Source organism: Myotis yumanensis, unplaced genomic scaffold (assembly GCF_028538775.1).
Source record: "Myotis yumanensis isolate MYYU_CA2020_CCGP unplaced genomic scaffold, mMyoYum1.0.hap1 SCAF_13, whole genome shotgun sequence".
Lineage (NCBI taxonomy): Eukaryota > Metazoa > Chordata > Mammalia > Chiroptera > Vespertilionidae > Myotis > Myotis yumanensis.
The window spans coordinates 47,917,257-47,937,373 of record NW_027223764.1 but is presented as its reverse complement, the minus strand read 5'-3'; the positions used below and the strand labels follow the sequence as shown (position 1 = coordinate 47,937,373).

The following is a 20,117-nucleotide window of genomic DNA, read 5'->3' as shown; positions in this document are numbered from 1 at the left end:
GTCTCTGTTGATCTGGAACAGTCCTCCCTCCTTTTTTAAATTGTAATGTCATTGTTGAAAAAACCATGTTATTTGTCTTAGAGAATGTCCCATGCTCTCAGTTTGTATAGGTATGGAGTTAAGTGTTTCTTCATTCTTCCTTGTATTTCTGTAAACTGGAAATTAGCTCCCAAGACGTGATCAGATGCAGGTTCAACTTTTTGACAAGAATGACTGTGGGTGGTGCTGGCTACTTTCAGGAGGGCTTATTTGAAGAGGCACATGTTATCTGAATGTCCCATTCTTACTTAAGCTGAAAAGTATAAGGATTCATCTGATGTCTTCTTTAAAAAGCTCCTCATCAACCTTTCTGCTAATAGTTTTGTTCATTTATGGTCATTGCCTACATTATTTCATTAGGGCTGCAAAATGGTGAAGTTTATCAATTTCACATTTATTACAAAGGATTCTTGTACTAAAAAAGTAGAGCTATCTGCTTGTCTAGAAATACAATTCATAAAGGAAAAGCAGTCTAAATACCTAATTCTTTTTCCTTTATTGTCAGTTTGGGAAGTAAAAAGTTGGTGCTCAGTTACTTCCCATCCGGTTGTTTTAGATTCTTTATTTGCTTATTTTGGATTTCTCTTCCTTCATTGTCATTATAAACTCATCGGTTTATGTAGTCTGTGTGTTTTAATTAACTGTCATAAATTTTACTGATATCAAACTGTGATGTCATGGGCCGGGCGGCCTTCATGTGGCTCCAGTGCTGGTGTTTGCCTCCAGCGGTAAAACAAGTTCCCTACATTGGCCATGGTGAGTGAGTCCACAGGTGAGTGAGTCACTCGGGAGAACACACTAGAGATTTATTTTCTTGATCTACATTTTCTGGTTTTCCATGAAGCCATCCTCCTATATAATAAAGAGCTAATATGCTAATTAGACCGAACAGCAGAACGACCATCCAGAAGACCTTCCAGACGAAGCCAGGGCTGCGAGGGCCAAGTCCTTTGCACGAATTTCGTGCATCGGGCCTCTAGTTTTTTAATAACTAAGAAGCTTTTGGATCATTGACTCAGCCCTCCTCTTGTTTTGTGTTCCACAGGCCAGGGTCAAGCCCCATCGGACCTTCAGATTTAACGAGTGTGTGTGTACACCCTACAATGCGGATTTTGATGGTGATGAGATGAATCTTCATCTTCCACAAACAGAAGAAGCTAAAGCAGAGGCCCTTGTTCTAATGGGGGTACGTAGAGTGGGGCGGCCCAGCTTACAGCTCCATGAGGGTAGGAAAAGGGATCGGGCCCTGTTGGGAAACACCTTCTAGTGTGTGAGTTGGTGTCTGTGATAGGGGCTTTTTGGGGGGAGTTGATGTTTCCTGACCTATAATGTTGGTTCCTGAGAGAAAATGGATATGTGAGCACCATTTATGAAAAGATGAGAGAGCGTAGCAATCAGCTGTTGGGTATCATGGGAAAAGATGGTTCTGCATACATGGATTTTCTACTAGCTAAAGATTCTTTAAGCACCAATATATTGTATTGAACATTCTGAATGGAAACCTTCCCAAAATGTAGCAATACTTCTTTGTCTTCTGGCGGGCACACTAAACCGTTGTTTTTGTAATGACTCGTATCACCATTTTATTATTAACGGGTAAGGAGTGCCCATTGGGTGCCAGGGGAGGCCGGTGATGAGTGAGGCTGGTGCCTGATCCTGAGGAGTCACAGTTGGGCTCTGACTCTTGCACTGTGTGTGCTGTTCGCTCCTGAACCCGCCAGAGCACAGTGGCCCGGGTGCCTGCTGGGTAGGCTCTTCCCTCCTAAACTCAATGGTCCTACCTGTTGGGTTTTCAGAACTTAGGTCTTTCTTTTTTCTAGTATCCTAGTTTTCTGTATTATGAACTGATGTATCTTGTAGTCTTAAGTGTTCCTTCCTCCAAAAATACTATTTCTGATATGATTCTTCTAATCTATTTTGGTTTATGGTGTTAGTATTGATTCTCAATTAAAGGCAATTAGGTTCTGCAAGCAGATCTATTAAATATTAAAAGTCCGTGTGGATTTGGTGGGACAGCAAGCAGGGGCTACATTCGTAGCCTTTGCTAGAGCTCTTCATGGCAGGAGTTGACATATCTTTTTGTGTTTTTTAAAATATGTTTTTATTGATTTTTAGAGAGAGGGGAAGGGAGAGGGATAGATAGAGAGGTAGAAACATCGATGAGAGAGAAACATCATCGATTGGCTGCCTCCTGCATACCCCCTACTGGGGATCAAACCTGCAAACCCAGGCATGTGCCCTGACTGGGAATCGATCCAGCTCAACCATTCAGCCACTCTAGCTGGGTGATATATCTTTTCTAATAAATGAAATATTTGATTTATCATATATTGTTTATACATGTTTAAATTATCCTTTGGAGAGTTAAATAATTCTGAGAAATTTATGTGCTAAAATAGACTGAAGTCTTCAACTTTTTTGAAACATTGATTCTTATTTATTCAAACATTCTAGCAAAGTAATGGAAGTTATTTAAATAAGGTAGAGTTTCTACACATCACAGCTTTCTTTATTTCCACCTCTTTAATCAGTTTGTTCCTTATCCATGAATATAGATGGTTGTTGTCATGGTTAAATAGCCTTTCTTTTCCTTTTTTCTGCTTAACGTATTATAAATACCAACTTGCTATAGAGTCCTCGTGATTGATCATAATGGCTTTACAGCATTTCACCACGTTAGCACACCATGACTCATCTTCCCTCTGGTGTTGAAAATTGAAGGTGCTTTTCTTGTTTTGTTTTGAGAGTTAGTCCCTCAAGGGCCATCTTTGTGCATTTAGAGTCTTCTTTTAAGTTATTTCTCTGGACTCCTCGGCCTATTAAAAAGATTTAGTTGATGCTGATTGAGCACTACTGTGTGCCAAGCACTCTTCTAGGAACATAGCAGTGAGTGGCGAAGTCAAGTTCTTTCTTTCCTTCCTATTCGAATGGGGAGAGATGGAGAATAACAAATATAAAATGTCAGATGGTTATAAGTGCTAAGAAGAAAAGGATCAGGCAGAGTAAGGATGAAAGAGCATGAAGGGGGTCTGTTTTAGGATAGTCTGGGAGGACCACTAGAACGGTTACATGAACCAGGTTCTGAAAGAAGTGGGAGAATGATCAGTGGGTCTGTCAGGGAAAGAATAATTCAAGCAGAGGAGCAGCAGCTCCAAAGATACAATCACACTTGGGGAAGCAAGAACGTGGCCTGTTTTCTCCTGTGCCTCAGTGTCTGTAGCAGTGGTGATGAGGGCTGTGTTGGGAATTGGTGGTTGATACGAGAGGACAAGATGGTTGATGGGTGCGTGGTTGGTGGAGGATGGATAGCCGCGAATGAGTGCTTGTTCTGCGCTCCTATAGTCAGAGGGTGAATAGGTCAGTACAGTCATTCATCCTGACTGGCGCTCTCATTTCTAGGAACCTCTCCAGAGGAAGTAATTAGACTTGCAAATTATTTGCAATCACAGAACACAAGCAGTGCCCAGAAAAGAAATTGGTTTTGTTAAATTGTGTCACATTCATACAATGAAACCCTTTGTGTTCTCTTAAAAATGATGACATAGTTGTTTGATAAGTAGTTGCCTATATGTTTGTAAAAATGTTTATAGCAAAAAGTTGGAAAGGCTATATGCTAAGTCTTAAAACAGTAGATGCTTTTGCTTGGCAGTTTGACACATTGAGTTTTGATGTTTTTATGGTCTATGTTTTTAGATTTTTTTAATAATGGATATATCTTATTTTTATAATTAAAAAGTAATGTTACTAGTGATAATAGTTATCAGCCTGCAGCCAGTTAGACTTTGCCTTTGACTTTGCTATTATAGATCCTTTTTGTTAGACATTTTGTTATAACAACATATTTCACTGGTTAAAAATGAAAACACTAAAACACAGGCTTCAAGAATGTTGGGTGGGAGAATCCATAATTACTATTTGGACAAATCCCTCAGTTTCTGTGAGAAAGTTGTCTACTGCAGCGGTCGCCAGCCTTTTGGACCTCACGGACCACTAGTGGTCCGTGGACCACCGGTTGGCGACTGCTGATCTACTGCACTGACCAGCAGTCCTGTCTCCTGGAGCAGGTGGGGCTCTAGCTTAAATGTGGCCCAAATAGCCCAGGAAACTTCTCCAAAATGTGCACATATGGGCTTGCGCACCCTACTCCCACCCAGGCCACTTGCTGTCCACCCCAGAGAAATTCTCTTAACCAGAAGTGAGCAGCTGTCTCCCGCCCGGTGCGGATCACTGCTCTGGGTAGTGGCTCAGAAGAAGGCAGGCAAGGTCTCTGCCTTGGAGGGCCTTCCACTGTGGGTGAGGAGGCCCAGGATGCCTGCAAGTCCGCATCAAGAGTTGAGCAGTGCACTCTGACCCAGAACCTTCTGTAAACCTACCCATGTGGTGGACAACAGCTTCCTTTTTTGCCCAATGTGGCACTCATTGAATTTTAGTTAAATCTTGTTGCTGAATTGTTTTTTGTTAGAACTTTTTGTCTCAAGAGCAATTGAACAGTTCTGCCATCATTGTGAAGAAGTGTGGAATAGATTCACTTCAAAGATGACCCAGTACTACTCATTCGTAGAAGTGAATTTCTTTGGAGAAGTGCATTTATCAAAAACAATAAAGTCTTAGATGGCAGAGTTCTTTACAGGAATCTGAAACAACTTAACTCGGTGTTTTACTATTTTAGTGCTGATAGGAACCTCTGAGGTCTGCCTTGCTGGTATTTCTTCTCTCTGCTCGACAGATGAGGAACTGGAAATTAGTGACAAAGCTGGGATTAAGGCATGCAGATCTTTGGACTGCATCATGCCTCCAAGGATGGCTAACCTACTGTATCCATTTTTCCTTCAGACTAAAGCAAATCTTGTAACCCCAAGGAACGGAGAACCACTGATTGCTGCTATTCAGGATTTTCTAACAGGTGGGTTTGTGAAATTCACTTAAAAGGAGACTGTGGAAAATGGTTCTCATTCACAATGGTTTTATATGAGAACTTGCAAAGCTATTTAATTGCCTGTGTTTCATTCTGTTGTTTGTTTACTAAGTTTAACTGTGAACTTATTTTTGAGATGTTTTGTATTGGTTGATTGTTCATTGAATCAACAAGCATTTGTTGAGCTCCTGCATAGACCAAACATGTTTCTAAGCCCTGGGGATACAGCAGTGGGTAAATCAAACTCCTTTTACTCATGGAGCCTAAATTCTAGCTGGAGGGGGAGAGCCAGTAAGCAGCTGTATGTTTTGTCACTTTTTAAGTAATAGTCCGTATTTATTTTTAATATATTTTTATTGATTTCAGAGAGGAAGGGAGAGGGAGAGAGAGATAAAAACATCAGTAGGAGATGCTGGTAGGAATCTCAATTTTAAAATTGAAATGTGATTTTCTCACAGTTTCATTCCTTTATGCGTGTGTGTGTTTAACACTTTTAGGTGCCTATCTCCTTACTCTTAAGGACACTTTCTTTGACCGAGCCAAGGCATGCCAAATCATTGCTTCAATACTGGTGGGCAAGGATGAGAAAATTAAAGTTCGTCTCCCGCCTCCTACAATATTAAAGGTTAGTGCAGGAGCTATGTGTGTATGTACACAGGTGTGTGTGTGTGTGTGTGTGTGTGCACACAGGTGTGCGTGCGTGTCCATCCCCATATGTCCATATGGATGTACCCGTGCCGGTGCTGGGTTTGCATGTGATCGCTGTAGTCTTGTCTTATTGACATGAAAGGTGGCCCAGACCAGGCTTGGCCAGTTGATGCTCTGCCTTCCTTTCCTCCTCCAGCCTGTCACCCTGTGGACAGGAAAGCAGATCTTCAGTGTCATCCTCAGACCTAGTGATGACAATCCAGTGAGGGCCAACCTTCGAACCAAGGGCAAGCAGTACTGTGGCAAAGGAGAAGACCTCTGTGTCAATGATTCCTGTGAGTTAAAGCAAACGGGGGGAGGGGGGTCAGAAAGGCAAATTCAGTGTTTCTCTAAGGCCTTGGCCTGAGGCAGGAAATTTGTTCTTCAGGGAAATGTAGCTGATGATTCTCCTCTCAGATGTGATTTTCTTGTGTTTTTTTAAATATGTTTTCAGAGAAGAAGGGAGAGGGGGAGAGAGAGAGAAACTTCAGTGATGAGAGAGAATCATTGATTGGCTGCCTCCTGCACACTCCCCACTGGGGATCGAGCCCGCAACCTGGGCATGAGCCCTACTGGGAATTGAACCGTGACCTCCTGGTTTACAGGTCAATGCTCAACCACTGAGCCATGCTGGCTGGGCTCAGATGTGATTTTCTATTTCTCTAAGGTAGAGATCCTGTAGACACATGGGCCAGTGATTAGAATGTTTTTCACCACATGCATTTTGTCTTAAGTGACTGGTTTCTGCCTTTTTTTTTTGTCTTAATTAAATTTATTGAGCTGACATTGATTTAGTTTCTGTCATTTAATGCAGTTTCTTCTATTCTGCCTCTTGTTTTTTTGAGTTGTTTTTTTCATCAACCAGAGTCTCATTACTTAAGGCATCTAATTTCTTATTTTATGTCCAAAAAATGTGTTCATTGACCAAAAGTATGACTAAAACGTATAACAAAAAATACGAAGTTTTTTCCCTGCCTCACCTGGTTAGTGAATTTTCTGATAACATGAAGAACAGATGTTAACAGTGAGATTTATGTAAGTGCAAGCCAACTGAGTCATGTAGACGAATGCAGCTCAAAGTTTGGTCTACAGACCAGTGCCATCGAGCCAGCGTTTCCTTTCTGGCATGAGCTCCTTAGTTTATCTTAGGCTGCTAACAAGAATGGGCTTTGCTAGCAAGGCCTTGTGACAGGAAATGGATCTATAAGACTCTGTGGAGTCTCTCTGAAGGTCAAGGTTTCTGCTGTCTTGTAATGAAGGTGAAATGTTTTGTAGAGCATTGGTTTTTCTCAGATTTATAATCATTACTTTGAAAATATGCTCCTAGGATTTTTAGATATTTTGGCTTGTTGTTTTATTTTGGTTTTTATTTTTTAAAGCATCGTGGTATGTATTTATTTATTTATTTATGTATTTATTTATTTTAATCCTCACCCTAAGATATTTTTTCATTGATTTTTTTTTTTAGAGAGTAGAATGGATGTGGAGAGACACAGAGAGAAACATTGATGTTAGAGAGACACATTGATTGGTTGCCCCCCCTCCCCACTAGGGCTGGGGATCGAGCCTGCCATTTAATGCAATTTCTTTTATTCTGCCTCTTTTGTTTTTTGGGTATGTACCTTTGACCCGAATCAAACCCAGGACCCTTTAGTCTGTGGGCCGACGCTCTATCCACTGAGAAAAACCAGCTAGGGCTAGCTCAGGGGTGGGCAAACTTTTTGACTCGAGGGCCACAATGGGTTCTTAAACTGGACTGGAGGGCCGGAACAAAAGCATGGATGGAGTGTTTGTGTGAACTAATATAAATTCAAAGTAAACATCATTACATAAAAGGGTACGGTCTTATTTTTTTTTTAGTTTTATTCATTTCAAACGGGCCGGATCCGGCCCTCGGGCCATAGTTTGCCCACCCCTGGGCTAGCTTGATGTTTTAGATTGTGTTTTGTTTATTTCTAGATAAGAATTTCACTTCTTTTGGTTACATAAGCTCTTCACAATGGTGCCCCTGTTAGTTTCCAATATCTTAGACCAGTGGTCGGCAAACTGCGGCCCCTCCACAAAATACCACATGTGGGCATGCATGTACAGTGTGATTGAAACTTCGTGGCCACACTCAAGGGGCCAAAGAGCCGCGTGTGGCTCGCAAGCCGCAGTTTGCCAACCACTGTCTTAGACGAACAACACAGTGCTCTACACTTTGGTTAAAAGAACTTTGCTATACACGATGTCATTGATGCCCAAAATATCCCCATGACATAGAGATAGCAAGTGCTTGATGTTGTCTTTCACAGTTCACAGATGAAGAGAATGAGGGCTAACTAGTACATTTCAGAGTTAGGACTATAAGGTAACTAATTGGGCCTTTAATGCTTCTTAAAAGATGCTAGATTCCTCTTTTTGAGGAGAATTTCCATTTGCTCTGCTTTAACTTTAAATATGGAAACAAGTTTTCTCAACTACCTCCAATGCTTTTTGGAATGAAAAAAGGTGTATTAGTTGTCTGTTTAAATGCATAGTCACTGTTATCCTTGCAGATGTCACTATCCAGAACAGTGAGCTGATGAGTGGCAGCATGGACAAAGGAACACTGGGATCAGGGTCCAAGAACAATATTTTTTACATTTTGCTGCGAGACTGGGGACAGAATGAAGCTGCCGATGCCATGTCAAGGCTTGCCAGGCTGGCTCCTGTCTACCTCTGTGAGTATCTCAGCATCCTCGTTTTAATGCCGTATTTTCTGGGTCTTAGGGGTTAATCCCCCTTTCTCACCCCACACACATACACATATCTATTCCAAGCTAAACATTATGCTTTCCTCAGTGAAATGAGTGTGATACTGACTAATTGGGCTGCACATTTGCGTTGCTTTTTAGTCTCTTGTCAAATCTATAAGGGCTCCCTGTTGCCTACCAGATAGGATTGTGTTACATAAAGAGCCTTTTGTGGGCTGCTTCCAAGGTTCCTGTGCACTCACTGTACCCTCTGGGCCTTGCATGATTCAGCCCTACCAGATTTCTCAGTATTTCCCTACTACCCTGGCACTGTTCTATTTCCTGTGCTTGCTCATGTTTTGAGCTTGCCATGAGTCAGGAGATCTTTACTGCCCCCAAACATCTTTAGTCTACTCTTAACTTGATTGATTCATTGGCTGGGTATAGAATTGTCAGTTGAAAATTATTTAACCTTAGAATTCTGAGGATATTGCTCTATTCTATTCTAGCTGCCAGCGTTGCTATTAAAGTGTATTTCTATCTTATACCCAAATTTTTGTATTGAATTGTCTTTTTATTCTGGAAACTTTAAGAATCCTCTCTTTGGTTTTGGCATTCTGAAAGTTCACAATGGTACATCTTTGGTATGGGTATTTTACCATTGATTGTGCCGAGCACTCTGTAAATTCTCTTAATCTACAATTATTTGTCCTTCAGTTCTGGAAATTTTCTTGTATTACTAGAGGCCCAATGCACGAAATTTGTGCAAGGGGCTCGGCCCTCACAGCCCGGGCTTCGTCCAGAAGGTCATCTGGAAGGATGTCCGGAAGGTCGTTCAGCTGTCCGGTCTAATTAGCATATTACGCTTTTATTATAGATTTTTCTGATAATATTCTCTCCTTTACTTCCTCGTTCTTTCTTTTTGGCATTTCTATTAATTGTCTACTAGAGCTCCTGGATTGACTCTCTCTGATTTAATCTTCTTTTCCTTTTTTATTTTTTGTTTCTGATTTTATATTATCTTTTAACACTCCTATTGATTTAAACATATTTTTCACTATCATATATTTAATTTCCAACCACTGTTTTTATCCTCAGGTAGTTCTTTCCTTTTTTCTTTTTTTTAAATGTTTTTATTTATTTTTTGTGGGGTTGGGGGGGGTAGAGAGATAGGAACATTGATGAGAGAGAAGCATCATTGATCAGCTGCCTCCTGCATGCCTCCTACTGGGGATCGAGACCACAACCCTGGCATATGCCCTGACCAGGAATCGAACTGGTGGCCTCTTGATTCCTGGGTTGATGCTCAACCACTGCACTACACTGGCCGGGCTCCTTTTTTCTTAAGGCTTCCTTTTCTTTTTTTTAAATCCTCACTCGATATTTTTTCCATTGCTTTTTAGAGAGAGTGGAAGGGAGAGGGAAAGACAGAGAGAAACACCAATGTGAGAGAGACACATCAATTGGTTGCCTCTGGCATGTCCCCAACCAGGGCCGGGAGCCTGCAACCAAGGTACAGGCCCTTGACCAGACTCGAACCCAGGACCCTTCAATTGCAGGCTGATGTTCTATCCATTGAGCCAAACAGGCTAGGGCAAGGCTTCCTGTTCTTGCTCCCCAGATATATCCTCTCTATTACTGTGAGAATATTACTCAGTTTTGTTTTATTTGCTCCCTGAATATTCTTTTAATTTCTTTTTTCTGTGTGTTTGTTGTCTTCTGTCTTTCATGGTAATGAGTTTCCTCAAATATCTGGTTCCCTGGCTGTCATTCATATTTTATGAGTGAGGCACAAAAACACTGATTGAAAATGGAGCTGATTGGCTGATAGATCTCTCAGTTTATTAATTGAGCTGGAAACCAGCTTTTTGATTTAGGAACTGCCCAATATCCCTATTAGTCATGTTTTCCTCCAGAGAGACTTGGTTTCTCCAGAGACATCTTTCAATCTCAACCTCCTTCCCTAGGATGGAGACCTGGCTGCTGGGATTCTGGGATCTGGACAGGGAAAGGGGCTAAGGAAGCTTCGCGTGGAATATGAAGACCTTCCCTCAGTGCCTGATTGGCAGTCAGCCCCATCTGTCTGCACCTAGTATCCCCCAATCCAGACTCTCTCTACTTGAATTTTTTTGGGTAATAAACTCCCATCTCCCACAGGGATAAGACCCTGGGTCTGTTTTTTGTGCAGACTTGACACTGGGTTTCTCTGTTTCCAACACATATACCAGCTCTAGCATCTGCAGAGCCTGGTGATCTAGTTTCTGAGCCTTTCCAGTGGTCCTCATTTCCATAGCCACTTGTAGGCATCTTACTCCCGACCTCTCATCTGCTCACTTTCTACATCTATTGCGGCTAGGATTATTGCTGGTGCATAGTTCCGTCAAGGTGGAGTTTACATTTGTTTCTTGCTCTCTGTGTTTTGGGATGATTTCTGAAAAGAGAAACCAGTATTTGGGGGCGCGGAGCAAAATCTAAGTCCCTAGGATGCTGTCCGAGAACCGGAAGTCAGACGGCACACTGTCCATAGGCAGGTGGGACATGCTGTGCTCCCCACTCGAGAGAAGTGAGTCTTAGTCCGGATTGTGTCACTCCCTAGGGACTGATACAGTAAGTTTTTTGTTTGCTTGTTTGATACAGTAAGTTTTAATGTAATTTAATTATGACAGGTTCTCTGAAGGCATAAACTTGTTTCCACATAGTAGTTTGACTAACATCCATGAACCCTCTCTTGCTTTACCTATCAACTATTCCACAGCAAACCGTGGATTCTCAATTGGGATTGGTGACGTCACACCTGGTCAAGGGCTGCTAAAGGCCAAGAATGAGTTGCTGAACGCTGGCTACAAAAAATGTGATGAGTACATCGAAGCCCTAAACACGGGCAAACTGCAGCAGCAGCCTGGCTGCACTGCGGAGGAGACGCTGGAGGTGAGTCTGGCTCTTCGGGTGGTCAGTTCCGCCACTTTGTGCTCCTGGGATGTGCTGTCAGCCATAGAGAGAAGGTAGCAGAGGGGAGAGGGAAGCAGAGGCAGTGACTCAGCCTCGTCTTGGCCCTGTGCTGCTTGTATGTGTTTAATGAGAGGAGGGCCTTCGATCAGGCCCCTTACATCCCTCTCAGCTGTCACCTTCTAGGTGGTGAAGACACAGCCCTATCTGTTCATTTGGCCGCCCGAGCTGCTTGTGTTCAGACATCACACTTGGCCCTTCTGGAGCTGGTAAAGTGTTTCTGCCCTATCAGTTTCCTACATCCTTCGCCTAGAGCAGGGGTTCTCAACCTGTGGGTTGCGACCCCTTTGGCGGTCGAAAGACCCTTTCACAGGGGTCGCCTAAGACCATCCTGCATATCAGATATTTACATTACGATTCATAGCAGTAGCAACATTACAGTTATGAAGTAACAACGAAAATAATTTTATGGTTGGGTCACAACATGAGGAACTGTATTTAAAGGGCCAGAAGGTTGAGAACCACTGGCCTAGAGGCTGGCACTGCCACTGTAAATGGATGGTCTTTGAAAGAGACTTGGGTACAGAAGATGGAAAATTATATCAAGAGTCATGTACCAGAGTGCCGCCCCTCCGCCCCCCTTGGAAACTAGGTTAGCTGAGAACAGGACCAGCACATGTCAGAGTCAGAATTGCAACTATCCTTTGAGAGCCCTGCGTGTTCTCTGAAGCAGCTTGGTCAGCAGTCTGTCTCACCGGGGTTTGCCTGGCTCTCCAGAGGAAAGGCTCTTGAAGCAGTAAGAAGTTTTCTGATGAAGTAAATTTTTAAAGCAGGGTTGTGTGAGGTGGTCACCCTTACTATTACTAGCTCAGTCTTAAGCTCACTTAAATTTTAGAGAGGGGGTAGCGGGGAGAAATGGAAGGTTCTCATCTAGAGAATTACTTGAGGCCGCAGCAGCACTCACTTTTACTGGAACCGTGACCCTAAGTGACTCAGCCTCCTGAGTTGGGAGTTGAGGAAGGACAGTGTGGATGAGCTGGAGGACTAGAGCATTCCTGGGGAGTCACCTCATCGCACGGCTCACTGTGGGAGTTCAAATGTGTTCTTGGCAAGAAAAACTAGACACATTTTATAAATAGTACAGGCATTGTCTTCCATTGTGCACATTTCCTCAGGCATGTGTGTGCACAGCGATAGACTTGCTGATATGTGTTGTGTGGTTCTGTGCACACAGCCACGCGCATTCTCCTTACTGCCAATGAAAGGGTTGCTCGGGGTTTTGTTACTAATCATCCTTACCTAACACACTGATTTGGAGCCTTGTGGAAGATGTTGGTCTGTACATATAGGGCATCCTAGTCTTCCAAGGCTCTGAAACCTCTATCTTTTGGAAATCTGACATCTTAAATTTTTTTCAAATTTCCTTAAATTGTACATTTGTGATCAGCAGAGCCAATGAGGATCACTCCCACGCCTCCCTTTCTCCCATCAGGCTCTGATCCTGAAGGAGCTGTCGGTGATCCGAGACCATGCGGGCAGCGCCTGCCTCCGGGAGCTGGACAAGAGCAACAGTCCCCTCACCATGGCTCTGTGCGGCTCCAAAGGTGAGTGCTCTGGCCGCCACCACCGTCATTGTGTTGCCATAAGGACTGGCTGGTTCTGCTCTGGAAAATGTAGGAAACATAACTTCAAACAGACCTTTTGTTTATAGAGGCAAATCTTTTTAAATCAGGTTCACTCATATGTTGTTTTTAAAAACAAAAAAAAATCAACTATTTTCGATCCACAGTTGGGAATCCACGTATGTGAGGGCTGACTTCAGGTACATATGGATTTTTGACTGCAGGCAGCTGATGCCCCTCACCCTCACGTTATTCAGGGATCAGCTGTATATAGAAATATATAAAAAGAACTATTTGCATTTTGGGGAGTTTAATATTCTAGAGGAACTTCTTGGTAATGTGTGTGGGTTTCTGAGTTTGAGGATGTTTTGAGCAACTTTAAAACAACTTTTAAAAATATAATATATAGTATTTAGTAATGAAGCAAAATGCTTTTAATTTCACACCTACCCAGGACCTTAAACCATTAGATTTCATGATACTGTGCGCAAATTCAAAACCTCCATGCTTCCCCTATTTCTGAAAATGTTTTACAGATAAAGTTTAAATTCTTTAACTTTGCTGCCTTTCACCCCAATATTCTACTTTTTGCTCCTTGCACTTGCCCCACCCTTTCCCATTCCTGTGTCTTTGCTTCCCACCCCCACTCCCCCCCCGCCCCCACTTTGGAATTCCTCCCCCACCCATTTTAAGTCTGAGTCGTCATGTCCTCCAGAAGTCTAACCTGGTTGCTCTTGAAGAGGCACCTGAAGTCTTGCCTCCAACCCAGACGTGCCCGCTGCTCCCGAGCACCTCTAGCCCTTGCCCAGCCTCCCCTGTTCCTGAGCTCTCCCCTAGGCTGTGCCCTGTTCCTGAGCTCTCCCCTAGGCTGTGCCCTGTTCTGAGCTCCCCCCTAGGCTGTGCCCTGTTCCTGAGCTCCCCCCTAGGCTGTGCCCTGTTACTGAGCTCTCTCCTAGGCTGTGACCTTACTGTGGGGAAGGGGCTGGGCTGCACTGCTTCCTGTTTTATTTCAAGGATCTGCTCGCACTTCAGTTAGTGTTATGTCAGTAATGATGTTACATTCCTGACCTGCTTCCCCAGGTTCCTTCATTAACATATCACAGATGATTGCCTGTGTGGGACAGCAAGCCATCAGTGGCTCCCGGGTGCCAGATGGCTTTGAAAACAGGTCCTTGCCTCACTTTGAAAAACATTCAAAGGTAAGCAGTGGAGGGTCAGGCAGAACTTTAAGGACAACCATCTGTAGTGCAGAAGAGAGTAACTGAAGCTCTGCAGCTGCCAACCAACATAAAAGTGGCGTACAAGGGCGGGCCCTGCTCAGGGTCGTTATTGCCTTTTCAACCCAACCAACTCGCGTAGAAGGAGCCTTGTTAAACTCAGGGCTGTAACACTTGGACAATGCCCCCTTTGAAGTTTCTCTCTGAGGAGGAGGCTTTCAGGTTCCCATCCAGCTTAAGTAATCAAAATGAATATATACATATATATATATATATATACATATATATATATATATATATATATATTTTCAATCTGTTTGCTTATTTGGGGGAGATTTACATAAAAGTATAAGGATTGTTAAATAGCATAAACCACACTTAAACTGACCAAGAAATTTCAGGTTCTCCCTCTGGAATTCTCAAACTCAGCTCTTAAATGTCTTCTGAATTCTATTAGCTTGTGGTTTGGGCGCTAATGTAAGCAGAGAGAGGCAAACCTGTGCTGAGGTTGTTGTGGGATTCAAGGGCAGACAACTGTTAAACCTGTAGTTCCAAAACTTAAAGTAGACTTGGTCCCTCAGTAAATTCTGGATGTGGAGCCCAACAGCTCCTGCCGCTTGGAACTGCAGTATTTCTGTTCAGCCCTCCTAGGCAGACAGCACTGCTGTCCTGAGATGTATGGAGTCTCTGCATCAGGTCGCCCCAGGAACAATGCAGGTCCTCTGCCCAGGCCAGAATTCACCAGGTCAGGCAGATGAGTGTTCGCGGGAATGGTACCTGTCTGTGTGTGTCAGGCTCAGAGTTGTCGGGCAGCTGACTAATTGCGAGGAGAGGCCAGGGCATCCAGACTTCTCGGCCCCTGGGCCAGTGCTAGATTAGACTTCGGGAAGTCTGCTTGCCTAGAAATGTCTGAGTCCACCAGCTGTCCCTTAAACACCATAAGGAAGCGGGAGGTTGGTCTGTTCATCTCAGTTGTCCTCTAAGGAGCATAGACCTATCCAGACCGAAGGCTATTTGGCCATTTCACATGGTGTTTTACACATGTGTATATTTTTAACCATGTCACTGAAATACATTGTATACATCATAGTCACCCATTCAAAGTGTACAGCTCAGTGACTTAGTAAGTATATTCACATAATTGTGTGATCATCCCATCATCTAATTTTAGGACATTTTCAGCACCCCAAGTGAACCCCATAAACATCAGCAGCCCATGGTTATGTTCTAGAAGTGGACAGGCCTGGCCCAGGAAGGATGTCTTTAAGGGAGTCATCATTTCCCAGGGAACGGGCCGGCTGCTGCAGTCAGTGAGTGCCCTCCAAGGTCCTTGGCTGCCCGCCTGCTCCGTGGATGGCAGCCCAGCCTTTGGTTTCCTCTCCTGAGCCACTTGCCTGCCACTGGCACCAGCACCGGCCCTGGCTGGGACCTCACCCTCCTTGTCTCTGGGAAGGATGGGTTGTGCCAAATTATTTCTCGTTTAGGGAAGGGTATACAAAGCCCGCCACTTCAGGAGAGTGCAGTGGCCAGGGATTTCAAGTTGGAAGGTGTAGCATTTTCTGATGTGAATGGGGTTTGGAATGGACCCTGAACTTTTTTTTGTTTGATTTTTCTTTTTTTTCTACCTCTCTTTAGCTCCCAGCTGCCAAAGGCTTTGTGGCTAATAGCTTTTATTCTGGTTTGACACCAACTGAGTTTTTCTTCCACACAATGGCTGGCCGGGAAGGTCTAGTCGACACGGCCGTAAAGACAGCTGAAACGGGATACATGCAGGTAATTGAAGAAATGTAGGCCATTAACAACAGAGTAGGACAGTGCTCTGTGGACTTTGACTGCTGAGTGTTTACATATTTTGTACACGAGCTAAAATATACCCAGTCTTGGTAATAAAAAGGGAAAATTAAGAAACGTAGAAGAAATTAAAAACAAAAAAGGGTAATGTTAATGTTCCAAATCCTGTGCACCTCGAATGATCAAGACCAGGCCAGAGCCACACGTTCCAAGACTCTATGGGAGGAGAATGTGCATCCTGGGGCATAACGATGGAACCTCACTGAGCCTGTTTCCTAATGCACACAAATGTGCGTGGCAGGGCATCCCTCCTGTCTATTGAGAGGACTCTGCTTCACTTTGCGGCTATTTAAGTAACTCATTATTAGTATCATTCTAATGGGCTCCAGGAATCTCTTGGCATTTTGGTGCCCGCAGGGGAGCTGGGAGGGAAGGCTCTCCACTGTGTGTACAGTCTAGGACAGGGGTGGGCAAACTTTTTGACTCGAGGGCCACAATGGGTTCTTAAACTGGACCGGAGGGCCGGAACCAAAGCATGGATGGAGTGTTTGTGTGAACTAATATGAATTCAAAGTAAACATCATTACATAAAAGGGTACGGTCTTTTTTTTTTTTAGTTTCATTCATTCATTCATTCATTTCAAACGGCCTGCCGTAGTTTGCCCACGGCTGGTCTAGGATAACAGGTCCAGGGGTTAATTTAAACTAGAGGGTTTCCTGTGCCTGTGCTTCTCAGACTTCCCTCTGCCCCTGCTGCCTTGTTCTTCCGTAGACTGAAGAAAGAAAAAAAAGTCTTTAGCAAGGGATTTTGTTTTGTTTTGTTTTTTCCAGTCTAATTTTCATTTCTTCTCTGTACTCCATAATATATGTTTGTTTGTTTGTTTGTTTAATTTTAATGTTTTTCCTACTTACAACACCAAGTTGCTGGACCATGAACTCGCTGTAGCTTTGTGTCCTCTGTCTCCCCACTGGATGCCAGTCTGAGAAGCATGGCCCTTTGCAAACTGGGAACCAGGGCTGCTAATCCAGAGATGTGTACGAGTGGGCCAGACAAACAAGGCCGCTGAGGGTGAAATCGACTCCAGCCAGTAGACACCTACTTCTATACCCTCTTCTGTGCCTCGTGTGGTGTGTCATTACTGATACTTGCCTTTTAATCATCTTTTGATGGGAAATTGCCCTTCAGTTTTGGAGTGTGCTGCTTTTGTCAAAAGCCCAAGGACTGAAATGCTTTTACCACTCTTGCCAGATGTCTTTTGATTTTATTTTCTCTCTTTACCTTTTGGAGTAGAATATGGATTTCCCAGAGCAGTGTGTTAACCTAGAACAAATTGATTCTGGCATGAGGGATTTTTGTTTTGAAGTTGCCTGGAGGAAGAGTTCTGTCTCCCTCATGCACGGAGCCACCGTCACATTGCTGCTGCAGTGGGTTCTGCTGGGGGAAGGTGTTCCTCAGGCAGATTTGAGAAATGGCTGCTGCCTGCTGGGTCAGACACAATGCTGGCCCTGTTCTCCTGCCCCCTGTCCCAGAAGAGGGTCTGTACCTGATCCTCTGTAATTCATATTGAAGTCCACGGGGGTCCGAGATTAAGTTGTGTTTAGAAATGCAGAGCGGTGGCATTAATTTATACCTTAGGGAGAAAGAGAGAGGAGGCACAGCAGGCTAGGAAAACAGTGTTTGCATAGTCCTTCAGGGTGGATGGGGTTTAAATTGCAGGTATTCTAAAACACACCAAAGTGCTGGAGGTTGGGCATATTCTGAATCCCTCTGGACAGGTTAGTGAGGCACTCTTGGCCTCATTCTTGGGGTTAGGGGAATCTTTTTAAGGGATTTCTAATAAAATGTTTTTATGTGATTAAAGGGCTAGTAACTTGAAACTTATAGTTGGAAATCTCATCCTCTGCACATGTGACTAGTCTTTGTTTTCTGTTTTGTTCCCTTTAGAGAAGGCTTGTGAAGTCCCTTGAAGATCTTTGTTCACAGTATGATTTGACAGTCCGAAGCTCTACGGGAGATATTATACAGTTCATTTACGGGGGAGATGGCTTAGATCCCGCAGCTATGGAGGGAAAAGATGAGCCCTTGGAGTTTAAAAGGGTTCTGGACAACATCAAAGTAAGATTTAGTATTATATCTGGGGTTGGAGTGTTCTTTAGAATGGAGGTGCCCTTTGGAACATCACACACAGTTTAATGCTCAGTCATATCTACCCAACTACTGGCTTAGTATTTTCCTTTTGTGTTACTCTGAATAAGTTTTCCAATATTAAAGGAAAATATTTTCTCAATTTCAAAGTCTAGTGTTAGTCATCAGATGCCAACAGAAGAGGGCTTTGGTTTCTATGTAACAGGCCAGTGTTATAAGTCATGGGTGTGAAAAGCAGTTACATTTCACATAATTTAGAACAGCCTTTTTGGAAGATAGTTTGACAGTACGGATCTGAATTAAAATGTGGGTGCCTTTTGCTCCCATAGTTCCTCTTAGAGGAACCAGCCCTGCAGAAATGATCTAAGAGTGCCAAGAGCGTTTTCAGCACTGTTTGTGGTAGAGGCAGACCATCAGTGGAGGAGAATTCAGATCCATAGTGGTCTGCCTGTGCGTTAGGATGATATGTAGCCCTTAAATCTTTGGGGAAAAAATGCTTTCAGCTTGAGGGTGGTGGAATATTTTCACTCTTAAAATATTTGGGATTTTTTAAACAACAATTTGTATTTGTAATGCAAATCGGGGTTGGGGCGAAGTTTGGGAGCAATGTGACAATACCCAGAAGTCTTGTGTAAGTGGAGTATCAGTTTACCGTTTCCACCTTCATATTAAAGGTAGGATCTAAAACTTGTTTTGAAGGAGAAAAACATCACAGGTTGCTAGACGATCCCTCTAAGTGTCCTGTCTCTTGTAGCTTCTTTCATTTAATATTGCCCCCTTCTCCGTTGCGCCCGCCACATCATACTGTGTCCTTTAACACTTGAGGCAGTCTTCCCGTGTCAGAGCGAGCCTGCGCTCAGTAAAAACGAACTGGTCCTGAGCACCGAGTCGATCATGAAGAAGCACGAGTTCCTCTGCTGCCAGGACAGCTTCCTGCAGGTAAGCTCCGGGGCTGGTCGCCCGCCTGGCTGCACCAGACAGTGGTGGCCAAGGGTCAGCAGGGGAATGTCATGAGCTGGGGGGGTTGTGTAAGAGTGTTTCTTTGTTTAAAAAATTAAAGAATGGCTGAGGCAAAATCTCTGCAGCCAATGTGAAGAATTTGTCTCATGTCTTTCTTAGTTTGTGGCTTTTACACAAGTCTTTTCCTATTCGAAGGAAAATGCTTTTAGCAAGAGAACTGATTGTGTGTAACCGTACCCGTCAACACCCTGCAATCACCTCCTGTGGACCAGCTCTTCCTTGTTCATTCTGAATCCCAATAATTTGTGTTGGTAGTGGGGCTGTCTCAGTATCCTCTTAAATTGCTCTTTCTCCTACTACGGTATGGATCAGGGATCCATGGAGTCTGCCCTCCTTTTTCTTCAGGAGAGCTGGTACCTGGGGGCATTCTTAAAGGTTTTTTTGTTTGTTTTTGTTTTTTTAATGTCACTGACCCATTTAAGCAGCTCCTTTCTCTTTATGTGGTGATGACCAAAAGCAAAGGGATGCAGGAACCGATTGTTTCCTGTTTGTACTGATTGGTTATTCAAATGCAGCAAAAAATCAGCAGGAATGTATGCCTTTCGGTATATCAAAAATAAAAGCCATGCCCGGCTGGTGTGGCTCAGTAGTTGAGCGTCACACTATGAACCAGGAGGTCATGGTTCATTTCCAGGTCAGGGCACATGCCTAGGTTGCGCACTCAATCCCCAGTAGGGGGCATGCAGGAGGCAGCCAATCAATGATTCTCGTCATTGATGTTTCTGTCTCTCTCTCCTTCTCCCTTCCTCTCTCTGAAATCAGTAAAAATATATTTAAAACATTTTAAAAAGCCACAGAGTGAAAGTGCAAGGATGCTTTCAGTTAAGGAAGCTTCACTTCTTCCTTTCATGTGTTGAGGAGTGAACGGTGAAAAAGAATCTTACAGAATTTAATATGTTTAAATCAAGAGTATGGCTAGGCTGGGTGCCTTTGTTTTAATTTTTTTCTGTAGATTTTTTTTTAATTAACAAGTTAGAGTTGTGATTTTGTTTTTCTACATCATTATATTTACTTATATAT

At 43.4% G+C, this 20,117-nt stretch overlaps 1 protein-coding gene across 2 annotated transcripts in view; it reads left to right on the top strand.

The window, feature by feature from the left end:
- POLR3A (RNA polymerase III subunit A) overlaps positions 1-20,117 on the top strand; it is a 50,892-nt gene that overhangs the window by 14,280 nt on the left and 16,495 nt on the right. For both annotated transcript variants that reach the window (XM_070433054.1, XM_070433053.1), the window contains exons 11-21: positions 1,085-1,225; positions 4,873-4,942; positions 5,452-5,579; positions 5,799-5,937; positions 8,179-8,343; positions 11,111-11,283; positions 12,794-12,905; positions 14,004-14,122; positions 15,776-15,913; positions 17,877-18,047; positions 18,903-19,016. In XM_070433054.1, coding sequence (XP_070289155.1) covers positions 1,085-1,225; positions 4,873-4,942; positions 5,452-5,579; positions 5,799-5,937; positions 8,179-8,343; positions 11,111-11,283; positions 12,794-12,905; positions 14,004-14,122; positions 15,776-15,913; positions 17,877-18,047; positions 18,903-19,016 — 1,470 coding nt within the window. The remainder of the gene's footprint in view (positions 1-1,084; positions 1,226-4,872; positions 4,943-5,451; positions 5,580-5,798; positions 5,938-8,178; positions 8,344-11,110; positions 11,284-12,793; positions 12,906-14,003; positions 14,123-15,775; positions 15,914-17,876; positions 18,048-18,902; positions 19,017-20,117) is intronic.